The sequence below is a fragment of the Salmo trutta genome, chromosome 12, assembly GCF_901001165.1.
Source record: "Salmo trutta chromosome 12, fSalTru1.1, whole genome shotgun sequence".
In the NCBI taxonomy this organism is placed as follows: Eukaryota; Metazoa; Chordata; class Actinopteri; order Salmoniformes; family Salmonidae; genus Salmo; species Salmo trutta.
This window is the reverse complement of record NC_042968.1, coordinates 59,260,872-59,284,439: the sequence shown is the minus strand read 5'-3', so window position 1 is coordinate 59,284,439 and position 23,568 is coordinate 59,260,872. Positions and strand designations below refer to the sequence as shown.

Sequence of the window (23,568 nt, the reverse complement as noted above, 5' to 3'; positions counted from 1 at the left end):
GTGGGTGTCTCTGGCCCTGAGCTGCTGGGTTCTGGGCTGGGCTGGAGGTGTAGAGGGACAGAACACTGCATGTGTCCAGACACAGGTGAGACAGGCTGGACCTGTGGCGCATGGGAGAATGGAACAAAGCGTTCTTCCACTGTAACATGAGTACCAGGATTGTACAGTAACGGTAGAATTTCCACCCATTTATACCATACATCTCTGATTGCAGCTAGTTTTTCTTTCACGTTGACCGGGTCTAGTATCACGGTTATCAAAGCGAATCACCGGAGAAATTATGTGGAATTCTTGAAGAGAAATTGTTGCCCGAAATATTGGCCTTCCATTTTCTTCATTCCACAGGCTGGCCTTTTCTTCTCTGTTTGACTTGTACACTCCAGCTAATATCAGCAATCCAATGTACGCATGCAAGTCAATCCGATCTAGTGGCTTTCAGTTCTCTTGAAACACACGGCTCTCCTCCAAGTTGGTCATGTCCAGTACAATCTTCTCTATTGCTTGGGGTAAAAAGAGCTCAAAAGCTGATTGTAAATCATGGACTCGAGTGGCAGCAAATCGTGTAGGCCCTGGATCAACTCTGATTACATTGGAAGCTGACAGTCTACCTTGACTTCGTTGTGGTGATGGTGACCATTCTATTTTACCATCTTTAGACTTCCTTGTCCTCTCTTCTCTGGATGATGGTTGTTGCATGCTCTCTCTCTCTCATCTGATGGAGGGGATGGTATGGCAGACTCCTCCTCTGAATCCTCTTCACCAAAGAAAAATTCACAATCTGGATCACCAACAGCATCGTCCTCCATCTCTGAAATGTCCTCTGTCTCTGAAACCTCTTCTTCTATTTCACTATCACAGTCCAGAGTTTGGGATAAGGCTTCATTGACTGAACATCCTCCGGAGCTCATTTTTGAGTGTCTGTGTCAGAGATCAGCTGCTCTCGCACTGAGAAGGAGAAGCTTTGGAAAGCTCCTTTTCACCCAAACATAATTATAAAAGTGCAATCAGAACCAGTCAAAACAAAATACATCAGACACTTGTTTATTTTGGATTTGTCTATACACATGAAAGCCTCTGGGTCAAAATGACCTCCAACATCATGTTTTTATACACAGTCTAGACAGACATCCCACAACACATCAGTGTGTCCACATTTTGAAGTTTCATGACTTCATGAGGTTCATGACCCTAAATGAGGAAAAGTAATTTAATTTCATGGAGAAAAAGAGAGGTTAACTAGTATTTTAGACAACTCAAAAGTGGAAATGAATCAAATTGACCCGCAACATAATAGCAAGGCTAGATATCTCAGAGTAGGCTTGCTTGAGTAAATAATACCAATAACATGCCTTTGACTCCCTGATCAGCACAGAAAGAATGTGACCTATTCTCTGATCAATGTGTGTGCGTCACAAAAATATATCAGAATAAATGTAAAACCATCATGAGATATTAATAGAAGAGCACAAAGAAAGTATTTTTCTTTTAATATAAAAAGTGCTACAAAAATGCAGTTACAATATTGTCTTTCAACACAGGACAGAATTAAAGTTGTTTTTTATTTCCCACAATTTGAATAATGCCTTTTAGCTATGATTGTGTATTTACAAACTGTAATTTGTTACTTTAGCAATTCAATTCAATTTAGTAATCATCAAACTTGTAATCAAAGGTGTAGTCCTGTGTGGGCTCTGAATCCTGGATTTCTGTGAGGATCTCGGCCTGCGTGGGCTCTGTGTACGAACTCTCCACAGGGAACCACGAGTCATACCAGGAAGTAGTGCTCTCGGTCACCAGCTCCGCCGTCGTCGTGGGGGCCGGTGTGGTGGTCGTGGTGGCAACGGTCGTGGTGGTGGAGAGGTTGGCCCTGAGTCTCCGCAGGCGCAGCTGGCGCAGGCGCATCAGCCGTAAGCGGCGGAGATTCTTAGCATTCTGGGAGTCGGCCGCCCTGCCACCGGTGTCCGTCTTTGTGGTGTTCATGCTGCCAACGGCTCCACCACTGATGTCAATTCCTGCCTGGGGCGGTGCCTTGGTGACAAGCCGTATTGGCCTCTTGCCGTGGAGGTCCATGATCTGCTTGATGCGATCCCAGTTGGACTTGGCCAGGGTGAAGCTGCAGGGGGTGGCTCCGGAGTCGTAGCCCACCATGCACAGCCGGATCTGGGGAGTGTAGCCGTCGGCGCGGGCCATCACACGGTACTCCCCAGGGTTCAACAACCGCCAGTAGTCTCCGGCTGCAGCTAGATAGAGACAGATGAAGAGGGAGGAAGAGGGGGTGAGAAAGGGAGGGAGCAGAAAGAGAGAGCGAGAGGATCAGAAATGTCATGTTATATAATCATTTTGGAAGGAACTACCATGTACATTTGTCTTTGGTCTTCCTCTGCGATGTGCTGTGTGTGTGTGGTTAAATGCAGGTTTACCAGTCTTGACGTCGTGCTTGATACCTTCCACAGAGATGGTGGCATTGGCCAGAGGTTTGCCCTCCATGTCCCTCACTATACCCTTTATCCCACGATGCACCTGGCACAGGAAACAGAACCTCTATCAGGGCTCAACGCTCAGATGACATCACTGGGCGCAATTCAATCAAGTACAGCATTTACTCAGTGACATATAGGGAAAGGGGGATTCCTAGTCAGTTGTATAACTAAATGACTTCAACTGAAATGTATCTTCCGCATTTAACCCAACCCCTCTGAATCAGAGGTGCGGGGTCTGCCATAATCAACATCCACGTCTTCGGCACATGGGGAACAGTGGGTTGCTGCCTTGCTCAGGGGCAGAACAACATATTTTTACCTTGTCAGCTCAGGGATTCAATCCAGCAACCTTTCGGTTACTGGCCCAACACTCTAACCACTAGGCTACCTGCCACCCTTACTTTCTTGGGGACCTGAATATTGACTGGTTTTCACCAAGCTGTCCGCTCAAGAGGAAGCTTCTTACTGTAACCAGTGTCTGTAACCTGGTTCAGGTTATTAATCGACCTACCAGGGTGTTTACAAACACTACAGGAACAAGATCATCCACATGTATAGATCACATTTTTACTAATGCTGTAGAACTTTGTTCTAAAGCTATATCCATACCCATTGGATGCAGTGATCACAATATAGTGGCTATATCCAGGAACGCCAAAGTTCCAACAGCTGGGCCTAAAATAGTTTATAAGAGATCATACAAAATATTTTTCTGTGACTCATGTGGATGATGTTAAAAATATTTGTTGGTCTGATGTGATTAATGAGGAGCATCCAGACACTGCACTTGATGAATTTATGAAATTGCTTCTTCCAATTATTGACAAACATGCACCTGTTAAGAAACTGACTGTTAGAACTGTTAAGGCTCCATGGATTGATCAGGAATTGAAAAACTGTATGGTTGAAAGAGATGGGCAAAAGGAGTGGCTAATAAGTCTGGCTGTACATCTGACTGGCTTACTTACTGCAAATTGAGAAATTATGTGACTAAACTCAACAAAAAGAAGAAACTGTATTATGAAGCCAAGATCAATGATATAAAGAATGATGGAAAAAAACTTTGGAGTTCTTTAAATGAAATTATGGGCAGAAAGTCAAATTCAACTCCATCTTTCATCAAATCAGATGGCTTATTCATCACAAAACCATTTGATGTTGCCAATTATTTTAATGATTATTTCATTGGCAAAGTGGGCAAACTTAGGCAGGAAATGCCCACGACAAACAGTGAGCAATTATATTCATGCATAAAAACACAAATAATGAAAGTAAAGCAGTGCACCTTTGAATTTTGTAAAGTTAGTGTGGGAGAGGCGGAAAAATTATTGTTAATGATCAATAATGACAAACCTCCTGGCATTGACAACTTAGATGGAAAGCTACTGAGGATGGTACCTGACTCTATAGCCACTCCTATCTGTCATATTTTTAATCTGAACCTAGAGGAAAGTCTTTGTCCTCAGGCCTGGAGGGAAGCCAAAGTAATTCCGCTAGCCAAGAGTGGTAAAGCGGCCTTTACTGGTTCTAACAGCAGACCTATAAGCTTGCTGCCAGCTCTTAGCAAACTGTTGGGAAAAAATTGTGTTTGACCAAATACAATGCTATTTCTCTGTAAACAAATTAATAATAGACTTTCAGCATGCTTATAGAGAAGGGCAATCAACATGTGCTGCACTGACACAAATGAATGATGATTGGTTGAAAGAAATTGATATTAAGAAGATTGTGGGAGCTGTTCTGTTAGATCTCAGTGCAGCCTTTGATATTATTGACCATAACCTACTGTTGAAAAAACTTAAGTGCTATGGCTTTTCAACCTCTGCCATATCGTGGATTCAGAGCTATCTATCTAATAGAACTCAAAGGGTTTCTTTAATGGAAGCGTCTCTAATGTCAAATATGTAAAGTGTGGTGTACCGCAGGGCAGCTCTCTAGGCCCTCTACTCTTTTCTATTTTTGCCAATGACCTGCCACTGGCACTAAACAAAGCATGTGTGTCCATGTATGCTGATGATTCAACCATATACGCACAGCTAATGAAGTCACTGAAACCCTTAACAAAGAGTTGCAGTCTGTTTTAGAATGGGTGGCCAGTAATAAACTGGTCCTGAACATCTCTAAAACTAAGAGCATTGTATTTGGTACAAAATCATTCCTTAAGTGCTAGACCTCAGCTGAATCTGGTAATGAATGGTGTGGCTGTTGAACAAGTTGAAGAGACTAAATGACTAAGTTACCTTAGATTGTAAACTGTCATGGTCAAAACATATAGATTCAGTGGTTGCAAAGATGGGGAGAGGTCTAGTCATAATAAAGAGATGCTCTGCTTTGTTGACACCACACTCCAAAAAGCAAGTTCTGCAGGCTCTAGTTTTGTCTAATCTTGATTATTGTCCAGTCGTGTGGTCCAGTGCTTCAAGAAAATACCTAGTTAAGCTGCAGCTGGCCCAAAACAGAGCGGCTCTTAATTGTAATCAGAGGGCTGATATAAATACTATGCATGCCAGTCTCTCTTGGCTAAGAGTTGAGGAGAGACTGACTGCATCACTTCTTCTTTTTATAAGAAACATTCATGTGTTGAAAATCCCACATTGTTTGCATAGTCAACTTACACACAGCTCTGACACACACACTTATCCCACCAGACATGCCACCAGGGGTCTTTTCATAGTCCCCAAATCCAGAACGAATTCAAGAAAACATACAGTATTATATAGAGCCTTTATTGCATGGAACTTCCTTCCATCTCATATTGCTCAAATAAACCGCAAACCTGGTTTCAAAAAACAGATAAAGCAACACCTCGAAGCACAATGCCTCTCCCCTATTTGACCTAGATAGTTTGTGTATACCTTGATATGTAGGCTACGTGTGCCTTTTTAAAAATGTATGTAGTTCTGGCCTTGAGCTGTTCTTGTCTAATGATGTTCTGTATTATGTCATTCTGTATTATGTTTCATGTTTTGTGTGGACCCCAGGAAGAGTAGATGCTGCTTTTGCAACAGCTAATGGGGCACCTAATAAAATGCCAAAATACCAAATACCAAACGTTCATAAAATAACATAAAGTAACAAAAGGCACAGTAAAATACATTAAAAACAAGATAATATTAAACATAAATTTATGTTGTCTTTGTAGTGTGTATTCTGACCTGTTCTATGAAGGACAGTAGTGCCTCTCGGTTGTTCTCCCACTCCAGAGGTAGCTCACTCTCGTGCGGAAACTTGTCACAGCCCAGGAAGACGGACAACTCAAAGCAGTTAGTGTGCAGGTAGCTGAAGTCATTCATACCTGGGGGTTTAAATCATGAGGGAAGTATAAAACATGAGATAGTGTTAACCTGTTGTGGTATAGGGGGCAGTATTTTCACGGCCGGATAAAAAACGTACCCGATTTAATCTGGTTACTACTCCTGCCCAGAAACAAGAATATGCATATAATTAGTAGATTTGGATGGAAAACACTCTAAAGTTTCTAAAACTGTTTGAATGGTGTCTGTGAGTATAACAGAACTCATATGGCAGGCCAAGACCTGAGAAGATTCCATGCAGGAAGTGCCCTGTCTGACAATTTGTTGTCTGTGCTGTAACGTGGCACTTTCTAAGGCTTCCATTGGCTCTCTAAAGCTGCCAGAAAGTAGAATGGGGTGTCTGCTGTCTCTGGGAAAAGTACAGCAGCTCTGTTTGTGAGTGGTCAGCCTGGGGACAGTGAGACTGGAGATGCGTGGTCACGAGACTTCTCCATTTTTTTATTTCAGCCTTTGAATGAATAATACGTTGCCCGGTTGGAATATTATTGCTATTTTACGAGAAAGTAGCATAAAAATTGATTTTAAACAGCGTTTGACATGCTTCTAAGTACGCTAATGGAATATTTTGAATTATTTTGTCACGAAATGCGCTCGCGCGTTACCCTTCGGATAGTGACCTGAACGCACGAACAAAACGGCGGTATTTGGATATAACTATGGATTATTTGGAACCAAAACAACATTTGTTGTTGAAGTAGAAGTCCTGGGAGGGCATTCTGACGAAGAACAGCAAAGGTAATCCAATTTTTCTAATAGTAATTCTGAGTTTAGGTTGTCCCAAACTTGGTGGGTGTCAAATTAGCTAGCCGTGATGGCCGAGCTATGTACTCAGAATATTGCAAAATGTGCTTTCGCCGAAAAGCTATTTTAAAATCGGACATAGCGATTGCATAAAGGAGTTCTAATTCTTAAAATAATTGTTATGTATTTTGTCAACGTTTATCGTGAGTAATTTAGTAAAGTCACCGGAAGTTTTCGGTGGGTATGCTAGTTCTGAACATCACATGCTAATGTAAAAAGCTGGTTTTTGATATAAATATGAACTTGATTGAACAAACCATGCATGTATTGTATAACATAATGTCCTAGGAGTGTCATCTGATGAAGATCATCAAAGGTTAGTGCTGCATTTAGCTGTGTTTTGGGTATTTGTGATGCATGCTAGTTGCTTGGAAATGGCTGTGTGATTTTTTGTGTCTATGTACTCTCCTAACATAATCTAATGTTTTGCTTTCGCTGTAAAGCCTTTTGGAAATCGGACAACGTGGTTCGATTCAGGAGAAGGGTATCTATAAAATGGTGTAAAATAGTCCTATGTTTGAGAACTTTGAATTATGACATATTGTGGTTTTAAATTTGGCGCTCTGATTTGTCACTGGCTGTTGAATAGTGTCGGACGATTTCGTCCCACCTCCCCTAGAGAGGTTAATTAGGAGTTTCTTAACGCTTTCTGCTTCTCTCTCTCTCTCTTTAACCTGATTCTTCATACTTCTTTCTTCCTCTCTCTGTCACACCCTGATCTGTTTCACCCATCTTTGTGGTTGTCTCCACCCACCTCCAGGTGTCGCACATCTCCCCCATTATCCCCAGTGTATTTATACCTTTGTTCTCTGTTTGTCTGTTGCCAGTTAATTTTGTTTCATCAAGCATACCAGCGTTTTCCCCGTGTTCCTGTCTTGCTCTAGTTCCTGTTTTCCCGGTTTTGACCATTCTGCCTGCCCTGAGCCTGCCTGATGTTCTGTACCTTGTCACACCACCCTGGATTACTGACCTCTGCCTGTCCTGAGCCTACTTGCTGTTCTTGTACCTTTTGGACTCTGCTCTGGATTACTGACCTCTGCCTGCCCTTGACCTGTCATTTGCCTGCCCCACTGTTTTTGTAATAAACTTTTGTTATCTCAATACTCTCTCTCCTTTTTTCTCCCTATCTCTCTCTCTGCCGTGCCCTCCTTCAGATTCCTCTCTTCTCTCGCCTCTCCTCCACTCTTCACGTCTGTCCCCGTCCCCATTGATACTCACTCCCCACCACAGGTTTCCAGCTGGCCCTGTTGATGATGCCCTGTCCCCCAGAGATGTCGTCGGTGTGGCAGGAGCCCCGCTGGGTCTCCGTCATGGTCAAGTGGCTGTGGGCGTACGACATGGCCAGCCAGCGGAACATGGTGTCGTCTGCCGTCTCCCGTAGCGCGTCCCCGTTCTGACGCTGCATCCGGGCCCACGTTTCCTCATTCATCTCATGGTCCATACCGGGTCGAGACCCACGCCGAGACCCCAACGTCTGTTGAAAGACACAGGAATCAGATTATGTTAATGTAATAGAAGATAGCAGGGCTGGAAATGGGATCCTATTCTCTTGGGTCCCTGTGCAGATATAAATCTATGGGTACGTCTGAAATTCCCTAGATAAAGATTCCCAATATAGGATATTATTTTTCCTGCTTTATCTTACTTCAGTCACAACCGAACCCACCCCTGCAGCCTTTGGAGGCCGCTGCATATCAAACGGGTATGCCACCACTTTTTCTCCCCCCTGCAAATTGGCTCCCAACACAAATGGGGTCCGCTCCATCCAGTTAATGACAGCTTTGGTCTCCAGGGCAACCTACAAAGAGAGAGAGAGAGAAAATAGAGATGTAACCCCAGAAATTGAAACTGTAGTATAATTGGAAGTTGCGAGAGAGAGAGAGAGAGAGAGAGAGAGAGAGAGAGAGAGAGAGAGAGAAAGAGTGAGACAAAGTGAGAGAGAAAATAGAGACTGTAGTGTAATTGGAAATTGAACAGTACAAAATCAATAACAGAAACAACAACAACGTCTCGAGCCCAAACACCCACAGAGCCATTGAGGAAGTTCTCTGGGAGTGGGATGTGGTGATTGGGTACAATGCGTGGGACCCAGCCCCTGTCCTCTGCCCCCCACAGAACACTGTTGAGGTCCGGGAAGTTCTGGAAGATATCGTATCCCTCCTCCGTCCAGTGGCCCAGACCCCAGTTCCCCATCTCAGAGCCCTGGAGACGAGAGAGGAGAGGTGAGAAAATGCGATCTCTGTTGGAGAGATTATTGCAAATACACTTTTAGAGCAGGCAGTTTGGGACTAGGGGGGAGAGAAATTGGATATGGAAAGGACATTATGTAATGTTACATTGGTTCCAGTTTCATCAATTAATATATATCCCTTGTTGGAGCATCTTTCTGGAATGAGCCCAGGTCCCTCACCATCTCGTAAGCCAGTTCGTAGGCGTCTGGGTTGAGTGAGGGAACCAGGTGTATTCTCACACCCTCCACCAGGCGGCGCACTCGGGGGTTGTCGTCATTGTACTCCTTACACATGAACTGCATCAGCAGGAGGAGCAGCTCCCGCCCCAGTGCCTCGTTGCCATGGAGACCCGCCGTGTAGCGGAACTCCGGCTCACCTGTTGAGTAAGATGATGTCTTTATGTGACAGTGTTTTGTGATCACTTAGTATGTGTGCGAGTTCCGTTGCTGTATGGCTCACACACACAGACACAACACACACACACACACACACACACACACACACACACACACACACACACACACACACACACACACACACACACACACACACACACACACACACACACACACACACCTGACTGGTGTTCCCCGGGGTTGTCAGAGATCTCCATGGCGTACATCTTCAGGCCAGCAGAACTCTTCCCAATGTTATAGATCCTTGTGATGTTAGGACACTCCTCATTTATCACCTTCATCATCTGGGAAGGAGAGAGGGAGGGAGGAGAGAGAAGGGAGGTGGGAGAGAGGAAGGGAGGAGAGAGATGTGGGAGTGATGGAGGGAGGAAGATGGGAGAGATCGAGGGAAAGATGGAAAGATGGAGGGAGCGAGGAGAGTGATGTGTTAGGTGGGCGTGACGGAGGAGGAGAGGGAGCAGGAAGAAAGAGTGGGAGAGGAGGAGAGAGAGAGGAGAGGAATGAGGGAGAGATGAAAGAGGGACAGTGGCTATCTCACCTGACATACACACCTGTGCCCCACTCTCATTTCAGACTCACCTGTCTCATGTCCTTATAGTTGTGGTGTCTGTAGTCCAGGTCGTCTGTGGGGTGGACCTCATTCTCACTACGGAAGCTGCCTGCGGGGAGTGAAGGGAGGACAAACATTGGAAGCATGTGGTGGAATTCATATGGGCGATATCATTCATGGGAGAGTAACGGGGATGGTTGTTGGCGGGATTATGATCATTTTAGTTGTGGCGGATGAATCAGAATTAGTTGGGTAACATAGATAATTAAGATGTTCTATTTGCATAATATGCTTATGTGAGATACTTGTCATTAGAATGTATCCATTTGGATAATGAATTTTGGCAGTTGCACTTTTCCCTCAGCTGGGGCTCAGTCACTTGGGGCCCAGAGAGGGGAGAGGTCAGGCTTGTCTTTCACATATCCCTGGTGCTATGCAGAATATCAGGAAGGGAGGAGGACAGAATGGAACATTGTCTACATATGTGTGTGTGTCTTACTGAGGATGGGCCTCTATGAGATAGCACTGACAGAGGAGATTTACGATGTCTTTGGGTAATAAAGCCTAAAGAGCATTCCAGATAACATGGTTCTGTTCTATACTGTACCAGGGAGAGACGGTTCCAGTTTGGAGTAGGAGGACCAGACACTGGTCTTTACAATGAAAACTGTTGACACAGCAGTTGCTGTCTGCTATGTTTTATAGATATCTTTCATACAAAACTTAACCTTGTGACCCATTCTATGTATCTGTGGTTTGTCATGTATGTTGAGAGGGGTGTATCTTGGCTATAAAAGATCTTTGTACTTTTGTGTAGACACTTATCAATGGTTCATTAGAGATAGCGCATCATTGAAAGTCAAGGGCTTTTGCAAAGCTCTTATTATTAAATATGTAGTTTAAGTATAACTCTGACTGGTGTGTGAAGTTTTTAACTCTCCTCATTTGGTAATGCAGAAATTAACCACCACAAGGTTCTGGAGGTGATGGAGTTAGGGATGTGATGAGGTTCTGGTGTTTTTGGAGGGGATGTTTTCACTGATGTGATGGGGTTATGTATTGTATTGTACTCACTTGGCAGTTGGCAGGCCATGACCTCAGCTCTGAGACACAGGCTACCGTTCCAGCTCTGGGGAAGGATACGGATGTAACGTGCCACGATTGGCCAATCAAACTGCACCATCACTGGAGTGTCCCTATCCACATTGCCATAGAACAACTGGAGGGATGGAGAGGGGAAAGATTAGAGAGGAGGAAAGTTGAGAGATAAATTGGATAATAAATTGGCAGCTGCACTGACCTATTGTAAGAGGTTACTCACCCACTCAGCATAGCCATCGTGGAGCACAGTCCAATCACGACTGTCGTTACTGAAGGACACGTGGAACGTGGACACAAAATCTTCCCTGAAATACAGAAAGAGAGAGAGAGAGAGAGAGAGAGAGAGAGAGAGAGAAAGAGACTTTACAAGTCATACGAATATCCAAATTGTGTAATCTTTAACATTCATAGTGCCAGTTGATTCCACAGGAAATATTCAATTTTCTATTACTTTTTCCCTATAATCATTTTGCAGCATTCTGCTTATCTAATGGATAAAGAAAATCTATTGATGTGTATGTTGTTTGGTTTGGATTCATTTCATGTGTTGTTCATTTCAAATCAATTGTGCAGGCTAATGATGATTCAAACTGGCCCTGGCTGTGTGAACGGTGCAGTGACCCCAGGGCAGTGATCCCGGACAGCAGGACTTACGCTGTGTCTGAATTCCTGCCCTGTACAATGACTCCAGTGAACTCCACCTCTCTGCGAGCGTCCACTTCAAACCAGTGGTTATTCTCCTCTGGCTCTGCGCACCACGCACCCCCGTACACACCGTCGTCATCACCGGAACTCTGGGGAGACAAAATAATCCCCTCACTGGTCAATCATGCAGCATCCCCTAAAGATATAACTGAGGAGATAGCTGGAAGGAAAAGCTCCCTAGGTAGGAATGAACCTTGAGAGGAACCTGTGCCCATTTTCCAGTACTATGGTGGCAAGATGGCGCCGACAGACATGGCAGCTCTGCTTCTAGCTCCTAAGCAACTTTGCAATATTTAGTATTTTGTGTTATTTCTTACATTATTAGCCCAGAAAATGTTTTGTGTTATTGCATACAGCCGAAAATAACTTTTGGATATCAGAGCGACGGTAACTCACCAGCATTACGACCAGGCATATGACTTTACCAAATTGGATCCTTTGTTCGTACCCCCCAGGGCAATTGAACTTATCCCAGAGGCTGCTCCAAGACGCCGCCGGAGGAGAGTAAGTATTCAGAGTGGGCTGCTAGTCTGACTCAGGAGGCGTGTACACTATCCACCGCTTCTGAATATATTACTAGCTAATGTTCAGTCCCTGGACAATAAAGTAAACGAGCTCAGGGTGAGGATCTCCTTCCAGAGAGACATCACGGACTGTAACATACTCTCTTCCACGGAATCATGGCTCTCTCAGAATATACTGTCCCTGTTCATACAGCTGGGTTCTCAGTACATCGTGCAGACAGGAATAAAGAACTCTTCGAGAAGAACAAGGGCGGTGATGTATGTTTCATGATTAATAACTACTTATGGTGTGATTGTGATAACATAAAGAAACTCAAGTCCTTTTGTTCACCCGACCTAGAATACCTCACAATCAAATGCAGACCGTATTACCTCCCAAGAGAATTCTCTTTGGTTATAGTCACAGCAGTGTATATTCCCCCTTAAGCCGATACCACAACGGCCCTCAAGGACCTACACTGGACATAATGCAAACTGGAACCACATATCCTGAGGCCACATTTATTGTAGCTGGAGATTTTAACAAAGAACATTTTAGAAAAACACTACCAAAGTTCTATCAACACATTTGCTGTAGTACTCACTCTGGTAAAACACTCACCCTTTCGAAATGCCTACAAGGCCCTCCCCTGCCCTCCCTTCAGCAAATCAGATCCGAACTCCATTTTACTCCTTCCTTCCTATAGGCAGAAACTCAAACAGGATGTACCCATGCTAAGGTCTATTCAGCGCTAGTCTGACCAATCGGAATCCATGCTTCAAGATTGTTTTGATCACGCAGACTGGGATATGTTCCGGGTAGCCTCTGAGAATAACATTGACAGTGACTGAGTTCATCAGGAAGAGTATAGGGGATGTTGTTCCCACTGTGACTATTAAAACCTACCCAAAGCATAAAACATGGATAGATGGCAGCATTCGCGCAAAACTTCACGCAAAAGCGTGAACCATCGCATTAACAATGGCAAGGTGACTGGGAATATGGTCGAATACAAACAGTGTAGTTATTCCCTCCATAAGGCAATCAAACAGGCAAAACGTCAACACAGAGACAAAGTGGAGTCGCAATTCAACGGCTCAGACAAGAGACAATCACAGATTACAAAGGGAAAACCAGCCACGTCGCGGACACCAACGTTTTACTCTCAGACAAGCTAAACACCCTTTTCACCCGCTTTGAGGATAACACAGTGCCACCAACGCAGCCTGCACCCAAGGACCGTGTGCTCTCATTCTCCGTGGCCGATGTGAGTACAACATTTAAGCGTGTTAACCCTCGCAAGGCTGCCGGCCCAGACGGCATCCCTAGTCGCGTCCTCAGAGCATTCGCAGACCAGCTGGCTGGAGTGTTTACGGACATATTCAATCTCCCCCTATACCAGTCTGCTGTCCCCACGTACTTCAAGATGTCTACCATTGTTCCTGTACCCAAGAAAGCAAATGTAACTGAACTAAATGCCCCATTACACTCACTTCTGTCATCATGAAGTGCTTTGAGAGGCTAGTTAATGATCATATCATTTCTACCTTACATGACACCCTAGACCCACTTCAATTCGACCCAATAGATCCACAGACAAAGCAATCGCCATCGCACTGCACACTCTTCTATCCCATTTGGACAACAGGAATACCTACGTAAGAATGCTGTTCATTGACTATAGCACAGCCTTCAACACCATAGTACCCTCCAAGCTCATCATTAAGCTCGGGGCCCTGGGTCTGCACCACGCCTTGTGCAACTGGGTCCTTGACTTCCTGACGGGCCGCTCCCAGGTGGTGAAGGTAGGAAACAACACCTCCACTTCGCTGATCCTCAACACAGGGACCCCACAAGGGTGCATGCTCAGCCCCCTCCTGTACTCCCTGTTCACCCATGACTGCTTGGCCACACACGCCTCCAACTCAATTATCAAGTTTGTAGAATACACAACCGTAGTAGGCCTGATTACCAACAATGGAAACAGCAGAGGGAGCAAGCCCCTATCCACATCGATGGGACCGCAGTGGAGAAGGTGGAAAGCTTCAAGTTCCTCCGCGTACACATCACTGACAATCTGAAATGGACTACCCACACAGACAGTGTGGTGAAGAAGGCGCAAAAGCGCATCTTCAACGGCAGGAGGCTAAAGAAATTTGGCTTGGCCTGTAAGACCTCCACAAACTTTTACTGATGCACAATTGTGAACATCCTGTCAGGCTGTGTCACCGCCTGGTACGGCAACTGCACCACCCACAGCCGCAGGGCTCTCCAGAGGGTGGTGCGGCGCATCACCGGGGGCACACTGCCTGACCCCCAGGACACCTACAGCACCCAATGTCACAGGAAGGCCAAAAAGATCATCATGGACATCAACCAACCGAGCCACGGCCTGTTCACCCCGCTATCATCCAGAAGGCAAGGCCAGTACAGTTGCATCAAAGCTGGGACCTAGAGACTGAAAAACAGCTTCTATCTCAAGGTCATCAGACTGTTAAATATCCGGCTTCTACCCGGTTATACAACCCTGTCCCTTAGAGGCTGCTGCCCTATATACATAGACTTGGGATCACTGGCCACTTTAATAATGTTTACATACTGCTTTATTCATCTAATATGTGTATACTGTATTCTATTCAACTGCATTTTAGTCAATGCCACTCCGACATTGCTCGTCCTAATATTTATATATTTCTTGATTGCATTCTTTTACTTTTAGATTTCTGTGAATTGTTAGATACTACTGCACTGCTAGGAACACAAACATTTTGCTACACCCACAATAACATCTGCTAAACACGTGTATGTGACCAATAACATTTTATTTTATTTGGTGTCCAGTATGTAGTATTCTAAGTATATCTGAAGTACTATGGTGTGTATGTTATGTAGTATATATTATAGAATACAGTGTGTACCTGCATGTGGAGCCTGCCCCTCTAAGCAGAGAAACCGTGGTGAGACTGAGACAAGGCAATACTATGGTGTAGTACTGTGTATCTCTATACTATAGTGTAGTGTAGTGTACTCTGTGTACCTGCATGTTGAGCCTGCCTCTCTGAGCTGAGAAGCCGTGGTGAGACTGAGACGAGGCCAGCAGCTGGTCATCATCAACACGATGGGACTCCAGGCCTAGAGGAGGGCATTCTGAGAAAACCAAACAAGACAACTGAAAACTAATGGGACACACTCCAAAACAAACAGTTCAGTCAGCCATGCTAAATGTTTTGGTCTGTAGTCGTCAAGAGCAACAGGCTAAAAACACAGTCCAATACTGACCACATCTTACACAAACAAACACACGCACGCACATTTACCCACAAACACACACAATGCTTTTTTGAATTCTGAAAGGGCTATAAGGGAATGGTTGTTTTCAAGTGCGGCAAAAGGTTTTTGCTTTCTCATAGCATTCTTTTTCCTTTTTATGAGGTCTCTGAGGCCATAACACGAGTCTCAGATCTGGTACTTGGAAGAGAAAGAGAGAGTGAGAAAGAGAGAGAACAGGCTAGTCGTCTCCCAGTCTGACTGTACAGTAAACATCTATTTCTGGCCGGATCAGAAGGCTGATTGGGGAGAAAACAAGGTTACTACAGGAAACAGAAGAAAACAGGCCAGCATTCCAACAGTATCTAACTGCGACAGATAAACACTCACATATCAAAGACTGTGCCCGAGACATTTACTGTAGGGAAGGGTTGGGAGTATAGGGTTACGGGTTCAAGTAAAGTTGAAGCTGATCATTGATGAATATGATTATGAAAACCGGTATTGAGGTGATTTTCTTACTCTTGGACTCGGCGTGTAACGGGATCTTCCTCAGCCTCTCCTCCTCTTCCTCTTCCCACATCTTCCTCAGCCGCTCCACTGTGGTGCAAGACACCGCCATTACTCTCCAGCTCAGCAAGCATCTAATACTGTACTTTCATATGTGCTGCCGGTATAGCACTGCACAGTTACTGCCATTCCATTACCCTCCAATAAGTCTGCATATTCTCATAAACAGACGGCTCAGTTTACTCTATGAAACTATACTGATAGGCCTACACTGAGTGGTGAATTTAACTCCACTTTACATCATCAAATGTACACTTGAAATTGCTCAGCCTGCTCTGCACACACTCAAAATTAACCCCAACCCCCCTCCTACCCTCCCTCCCTTCTTCCCTCTCTTCATCCGTCCCCCCTTGTCTGTCTCACTGATACTGAGGCCCAGGGCTCCAACACGTGACAGCAGCTGTTTTGATAAACCCTATTCTTTTCCTTATCGCTCTCCCTCCCTCTCCCCCTTTCTCTCTTTCTCAATCCACCCCATTCTCTCCCCAACAGCCACATGGAGATTGACTTCTGTCCTTCCACTCCCCGATATTGACAATGTCGCAATCCACAGGATATAACATACCTTGTCCCATAAACAACCCAGTCGTCTAAGTGATGAATTAACACGTAAGGGTGTCCTAAAGGGACAGAGCTACAGGGTTCTTCCTGACAGAAAGATCAAAGGGATTCAGACCTTTTTCCTCCTTCTCCTTGCGAGCATTCTCTGCCTCCTCCTCTAGCTTCTTAGCTGCCACTGTGGAGAGAGAGAGAGAGCAAGAGGTTAGACGTTACAGAGGGGAGTGCTCTTACACAGCATGATAAATAACCAGACAGACAGGTGGTGTACCTACAATCTGCATAATCATACTCTTCGTACCAGGGCATGGGCGGCACGGTGGTTTCCTCTGAAAGAAAAATGCATTTATTTGTGTGCATGTTAAATAAATGCAAAATAAACGATTGAAACTAGTTCTGTAATTTGTTACGTGACGGGATTGGCTGTTACCTGGTACATACATAATGACCTCAGTGGTGGTCCTCTCACTGTCAGCTGTAAACAGACGTTTAGATGTCTTAAAGGGCTGAACAACAACAGTTTTCTGTTTCTGTACTCTACACGAACGTGTTTCCTCTCAACTGTCACGAACATTAGGCTTTGACAATATTAGTGTCTTGCTTTTTTTGTCATTTCTTATAGATGACGTATGATTATAATCTCTGCCAAGCTGAACTCATGCATCAAAACAGAGAAGATTGGATTGAAAGTGACTGTTGAGTCATGTCAGACGCACGCTTGGCATCCCAGTAATCTTGGTCAGGCTCTGTCAGAGTCTCGGAGCCAGTAGAGGGAGGTGTGGGCCCTGAGGGTCTCCTGTCTACTGGACAGAAACAACACACACACACAAACCCCAACGCAGAGTCAACAGAGAACTATTGGCTACAATACCTGCGCATTGCGAATGAATGAGATTACACTGAAACGTTACATTGACGTGACCTGCTTGTTTTCAAAGGTCTAACGTGAAAAGAACCAGCTCATAGCACAGAGATAAGCTGATTTCTCATATGTGATCCCATTGTCTTATATCAAACCATCTCTTACCCTGGCCGGGCTCTTGGGGCGCCTTGGGAGTCACAGGTGGAATCACTGCAGAGAGAGTTCTGTTAAGTCACCAACCGTTCCATTCAGTCACAAACCAACACACTGCATTAAAAGACTATATTGTCTACTCAATCTACAGCCCAGCTGCACTGAAAGACTAACGTGATATTGCAAAGCATCTTTGGGTCCTAGAAAAGCGCTGTATAAATCAAATATACATCTGTAACATTATTATTAAAGCCTCTGTATAAGTACATCTGTAACATTATTATTAAAGCCTCTGTATGAGTACATCTGTAACATTATTATTAAAGCCTCTGTATAAGTACATCTGTAACATTATTATTAAAGCCTCTGTATGAGTACATCTGTAACATTATTATTAAAGCCTCTGTATGAGTACATCTGTAACATTATTATTAAAGCCTCTGTATAAGTACATCTGTAACATTATTATTAAAGCCTCTGTATGAGTACATCTGTAACATTATTATTAAAGCCTCTGTATGAGTACATCTGTAACATTATTATTAAAGCCTCTGTATGAGTACATCTGTAACATTATTATTAAAGCCTCTGTATGAGTACATCTGTACCATTATTATTAAAGCCTCTGTATAAGTACATCTGTAACATTATTATTAAAGCCTCTGTATGAGTACATCTGTAACATTGTTATTAAAGCCTCTGTATAAGTACATCTGTAACATTATTATTAAAGCCTCTGTATAAGTACATCTGTAACATTATTATTAAAGCCTCTGTATGAGTACATCTGTAACATTATTATTAAAGCCTCTGTATAAGTACATCTGTAACATTATTATTAAAGCCTCTGTATGAGTACATCTGTAACATTATTATTAAAGCCTCTGTATAAGTACATCTGTAACATTATTATTATAGCCTCTGTATAAGTACATCTGTAACATTATTATTAAAGCCTCTGTATAAGTACATCTGTAACATTATTATTAAAGCCTCTGTATAAGTACATCTGTAACATTATTATTAAAGCCTCTGTATGAGTATATCTGTAACATTATTATTAAAGCCTCTGTATGAGTACATCTGTAACATTATTATTAAAGCCTCTGTATAAGTACATCTGTAACATTATTATTAAAGCCTCTGTATGAGTACATCTGTAACATTATTATTAAAGCCGCTGTATGAGTACATCTGTAACATTATTATTAAAGCCTCTGTATGAGTACATCTATAACATTGTTATTAAAGCCTCTGTATGAGTACATCTGTAACATTATTATTAAAGCCTCTATAAGTACATCTGTCCCAGCCCAGCTCAATCAGCAGTTTCTCCTCCTCTTCCTCCAAAGTGGGTTTTCTGGCCACCGGATTCACCCCTTCGTCCTTCCTTCCAGTCGTCTTGGAGGCCTTTGTAGCTTTGGGCTTGGTGACCTTGGGTGCCTTGGTGGCTTTAGGTGCCTTGGTAGCCTTGGGCTTCTTGGGTGCCTTGGTGGCTTTAGGTGCCTTGGTAGCCTTGGGCTTCTTGGGTGCCTTGGTGGCTTTCGGTGACTTGGGGGCTTTCTGCTTCTTGGCTTTGGCCTCCCTCTCTGCAGCTTTCTTTGCCCTGGCTGGAGAGAGAGAGAGAGAGAGAGAGAGAGAGAGAGAGAGAGAGAGAGAGAGAGAGAGAGAGAGAGAGAGAGAGAGAGAGAGAGAGAGAGCGATAGTGTGAGAAAAAGCGTTCAATTAAAAATGACAACCACCATTACTACACCCTAACTCCATCCAGCAAATTAGAGAAAGAGAATAAATGGTTGGAACAGAAAACGGGACCACTAGCTACAGCGAGAGAGAGAGAGAAATCTCTCCACAGGTATCCCTTTGCCCTATCTTTCCCTCTCTTCTCTTTCCTATTTCCTGAAGGACAGGTCTGAACACATTCCCCCTCTCCCACAGGGCTCAATGGTTCAGTAATGAAGCTGAACCCTTGTACGGACAGACAGGGTCAGCCAGGTCACTGATTTGTTTTGGTTTGCAGGCCAGGCAGCCAGCTGGCCAAGCTCAAACAAACTGTGTTGACGGTCCTTCAACTCTCTGAGTGTCGACAGCTGTCCAACTGTTCCTGGTTGGTTCGTTGTGGCTTGTGGATAATGCTTCATTAATGGTATAATAATTTACACTTCAGTCCCCGTACAACCAAGCAAAAAGTTGAGTTGTAGAGCTACAGTGCTCACCCAGGAAAGTATTGTGGAATTCTACTATTTCATATAATGATTTAAAAGCAGTTTACTTATGGTTAACAAACATTGTTTTAACTAGTTTGTAATCAAAAGTGTTCAGAGACTTGCCATACTCAGAGACACTGCAGCTGTGGAAAGAGACTAGTCAACCATTGCCATCCATGTAATTGCCCTCAGACTAGCAGACAGACACAGGGCTGTAACAGACAGAGTAGCAACATAACTATCCCCAGACTAGCAGACAGACACAGGACTGTAACAGACAGAGCAGCAACATAACTATCCCCAGACTAGCAGACAGACACAGGACTGTAACAGACAGAGTAGCAACATAACTATCCCCAGACTAGCAGACAGACACAGGACTGTAACAGACAAAGAAGTGCTTGTTTTCTCCCAGTAGACTTCAGTAGACCTACTCCTGCAGCCCTGCTATGTATGGTTCCATGATCACAGCATTACCTAGCTGTCTAAAATATAAATGTCAACATCCTCACACACACAGCCAGGCCAGCTAAACACACTGCCCAGGAAACTGTCTGCTCTTTCTCTGTCTACTCACCTTTTCCACTAACATTCTATTGGTAGGTAAGGATTTTCCTCAAGTGCTGTTAACCAATGAATAAGTGAGAACTCAAGCCTGAAGAAGGCTGTTTTGTCCATGAAGATACGTGGATATCTGAAGGTATAAACAAGGAAGCACTCCTGGATCCCTGTGAGACATCTTTGGCACTGTGAATCATGCCATTTTATCACAAGTTAAATACATAAATCAAGCAATTTTTGTTCACAATTGTATCTCCCTGCAGCACAACCATAATGAAAGATCACTCAGTGGTTCCTGGTTCTGCAAACTCAGCCTTTTTTACGTAGCCTCATTCTAACAGCCTGGAACGGATTTGGAAAGAACTAGCAGAGTTGTGGCTTGCAGTGGAAAATGTAATAGTGCAGACATTAAACATCAATTCCATTGTTACAATTGGGCCCAGTCATAAATTCTCTCTGCTTACTGTGAAAATGTTTTTGATTTTACACAAATCTTCTGGAAATTGACGGCCTGGGTATGCAGAAAGATGTTTTAATGTATTCAATCAGATAGCCAAACAATGCAATATTTTCTCTCAGATAAATGATATAAAGTGTGAAACCCAAGATGTGTTGGTTCTGCCACGAAAATGCTGTCAGACTGCTAAGTAAGTGTATATCACAGTAACCCTCTCCCTCATCCCTGAATTACTGTAGTGTTTGCCACACATACGCACACACAGGCATGCATGCAGACACACACGCAACAACACACACACACACACGCACCACACACTTACTCACAACCTAACCTAATGTAGAAAGCGTGAAAAGACACCTGAGCGGAGTCCCCCCGGATCCGTTTCTCAGGGGAAACAGGAAGTTAGGTTGAAAATACTGTATCCTTGAAAACCGGAAACATACACTTTCTTCCCGCTGAGAGTGAACACAACTCTGCATCAGCTAAACACCACATGGTTACTAACTGGTTAAATCCACAGTAGGGAATCTTCCCCACTTTTCCACTACAACACAAAGTTGTAAAACTTTTTAAGTGAACTGTATGTATATGTATACATGCCTCTTAGAAAATTGGTCTTCGGAGATAATTGGTGGATAATAAAGACTACTGCATCACAGAGTCTAGACGTCAACAGTCTCACTGAAAACATATTGTTGACAGATAACTGTGTGTTTTCCCCACGCAATGGAGGGTGTAGAGAGGATGGAGAGAGAGGGGGGATGGGGAAGAGGGACGTAAGAGGAGGGTAAAGAGAGAAGGGTTATAAAAAGAAGGATGATGAAGGGATGGAAAGGAAACCCACTGAACCACCCCTTACCACCCTGCTTCTACCCCTTACCACCCTGCTTCTACCCCTTACCACCCCGCTTCTACCCCTTACCACCCCGCTTCTACCCCTTACCACCCCGCTTCTACCCCTTACCACCCCGCTTCTACCCCTTACCACCCCGCTTCTACCCCTTACCACCCTGCTTCTACCCCTTACCACCCCGCTTCTACCCCTTACCACCCCGCTTCTACCCCTTACCACCCTGCTTCTACCCCTTACCACCCTGCTTCTACCCCTTACCACCCCGCTTCTACCCCTTACCACCCCGCTTCTACCCCTTACCACCCTGCTTCTACCCCTTACCACCCCGCTTCTACCATGAGCCAGACCAGATGTGTTTGCCATCTACACATGCAAGCACGCACACACACACACACAAGCACACACACACATGCACACTGCTGAACTGGGATGTTTCCCATTGTGAGTGAGAAATTGTAATTTCTGACAGTAAGATGCTCAAGGAATGACTCAGTACTATTATTACATATCTAAACTATAGAGAAACAACATGATAGAAAAGTGCTGCAGCTCAGTTACCCTCCTCTCTCAGATCCGATAGCATCAGGCATGTTGGGTTTGGATGAGACACACTACATTGGTTGGCTCTATGCACACGTTTCAGAGAGGAGTGTGTGGGATGCATTCATCTGGGAGCTCTACTGGACCAGGATCGTCTCTGTCAATGCCTCTGTCAAGGTCTCCACACATGTTTGTGAGCAAGACGCAACAAGGGGAAAACTGGGCCAAGCCTTTGGTAAGTTTGTTCCCAAGAGGTTGTTACAGGGATTGCTGGTTGATGGACCACCATGAAGATACAGTCAAGGAGAAAAAGAGGACAAAAAAAGAAGAAGAAGAAGAACTGAAGGAGCCACCTCTTACCTGCCTCTACCTCCTCTGGAGATTTCTTCTTCTTTGGTTTGCTCTCCTCCACCTCCACGCCAGGGTCGTCCATCATAACCTCCTCCCTGTCTTCCTCCACCTCTCTCCCATGTGCCACAGGTCCAGCCTGTCTCACCTGTGTCTGGACACGTGCAGTGTCCTGCCCCTCTACACCTCCAGCCCAGCATAGAACCCAGCAGCACAGGGCCAGAGACACCCACAAACCCAACACTGCACCCCTCATCTTCTTACTACACTCAGAACCAGGACCAGAACTTGCAGTGCAACCTGACCCCAGCTCTACAAAGGCCTTATCTGCCGTGCAAGAGAAGATTCCTCAGTCACTCTGGTTGCACCAACAAAACAAAGGCAAGGTTGCAGACCAAATAGGCCACCTAATGTTTCCGTGTTGCACAAAATCCTCAGGCCACCCACAGTCTCTCACACAGACCAGTCAGAGTAGTCAGCTAACAGATGACCTGCATGTGCTAGATGAGCATCCAACAGTCCTCAGGTTTAGAAGAAGTCTCCGCCGGAGTCAGTCTGTCTTGAAGAGTCTCTAAGAGCTTGAAGAGTCTCTAAGAGCCAGGAGACTGAAGAAAAGATTGTCGAAAGAAATCTTTGGTGTGTAGAAAGTTTTGCTTTGTAGAAATCTGTGGTGAACACTTTGGTGTGCAGATGTGTATAGAACTTAGTCCTGTTTGGTGGTGTGTCAGAGAGAGGAGAGGAGGAGGATATAGCTGTGCTGTGGGCTCAGCTGTGCTGTGGGCTTTTTAAGCAGCCTCCTGGCAGAGACCAAGGAAAGGAACCGCAGATGCATGCAGGAGTCTGGAGTCTCAGAAGCAGTTACACAGCACACCTCCTGGCTCCCGTCTGTTCCTCTCCCTCTCACTCCTCCGTAGGCATTCTTCTCTTATCCCCTCTCTCCTCCTCTCCCTCCATCCCCCTCTCCCTCTCTTCACTAAACACAGGGGAGGAGCCTTCCACACTTCACATTCCAGAGGAGGAGAGATAGAGAGGGAGAAAGAAAAGAGAAAAGAGAAGAATAGTAATGAGAAAAAACTTTTAAACAACGTTT

General features: G+C 44.4%; 1 protein-coding gene across 4 annotated transcripts; it reads right to left on the bottom strand.

The window, feature by feature from the left end:
* Positions 1-1,025: 1,025 nt before the first annotated feature.
* aebp1a (AE binding protein 1a) lies at positions 1,026-23,401 on the bottom strand. Of its 4 annotated transcripts, XM_029768932.1 has the most exons (22): positions 22,491-23,401; positions 19,001-19,122; positions 18,814-18,955; positions 17,525-17,569; positions 17,214-17,300; positions 16,928-16,972; positions 16,773-16,826; positions 16,616-16,675; positions 15,892-15,969; positions 15,140-15,249; positions 11,548-11,687; positions 11,114-11,198; positions 10,867-11,011; positions 9,822-9,901; positions 9,403-9,526; positions 9,006-9,202; positions 8,624-8,797; positions 8,262-8,393; positions 7,814-8,069; positions 5,636-5,775; positions 2,421-2,520; positions 1,026-2,240 (listed from the first exon to the last, which is right to left on the bottom strand). In XM_029768932.1, exons 1-22 carry the CDS (start codon positions 22,732-22,734, stop codon positions 1,645-1,647), a joined length of 3,156 nt encoding a protein of 1,051 aa, XP_029624792.1. In that variant the 5' UTR covers positions 22,735-23,401; the 3' UTR covers positions 1,026-1,644. The 4 variants fall into 4 exon arrangements, with proteins under 4 accessions (XP_029624792.1, XP_029624790.1, XP_029624791.1 ...); XM_029768930.1 differs by having other exon boundaries at positions 18,814-19,122; XM_029768931.1 differs by having other exon boundaries at positions 17,214-17,297; positions 18,814-19,122.
* Between the last annotated feature and the right edge of the window lie 167 nt (positions 23,402-23,568).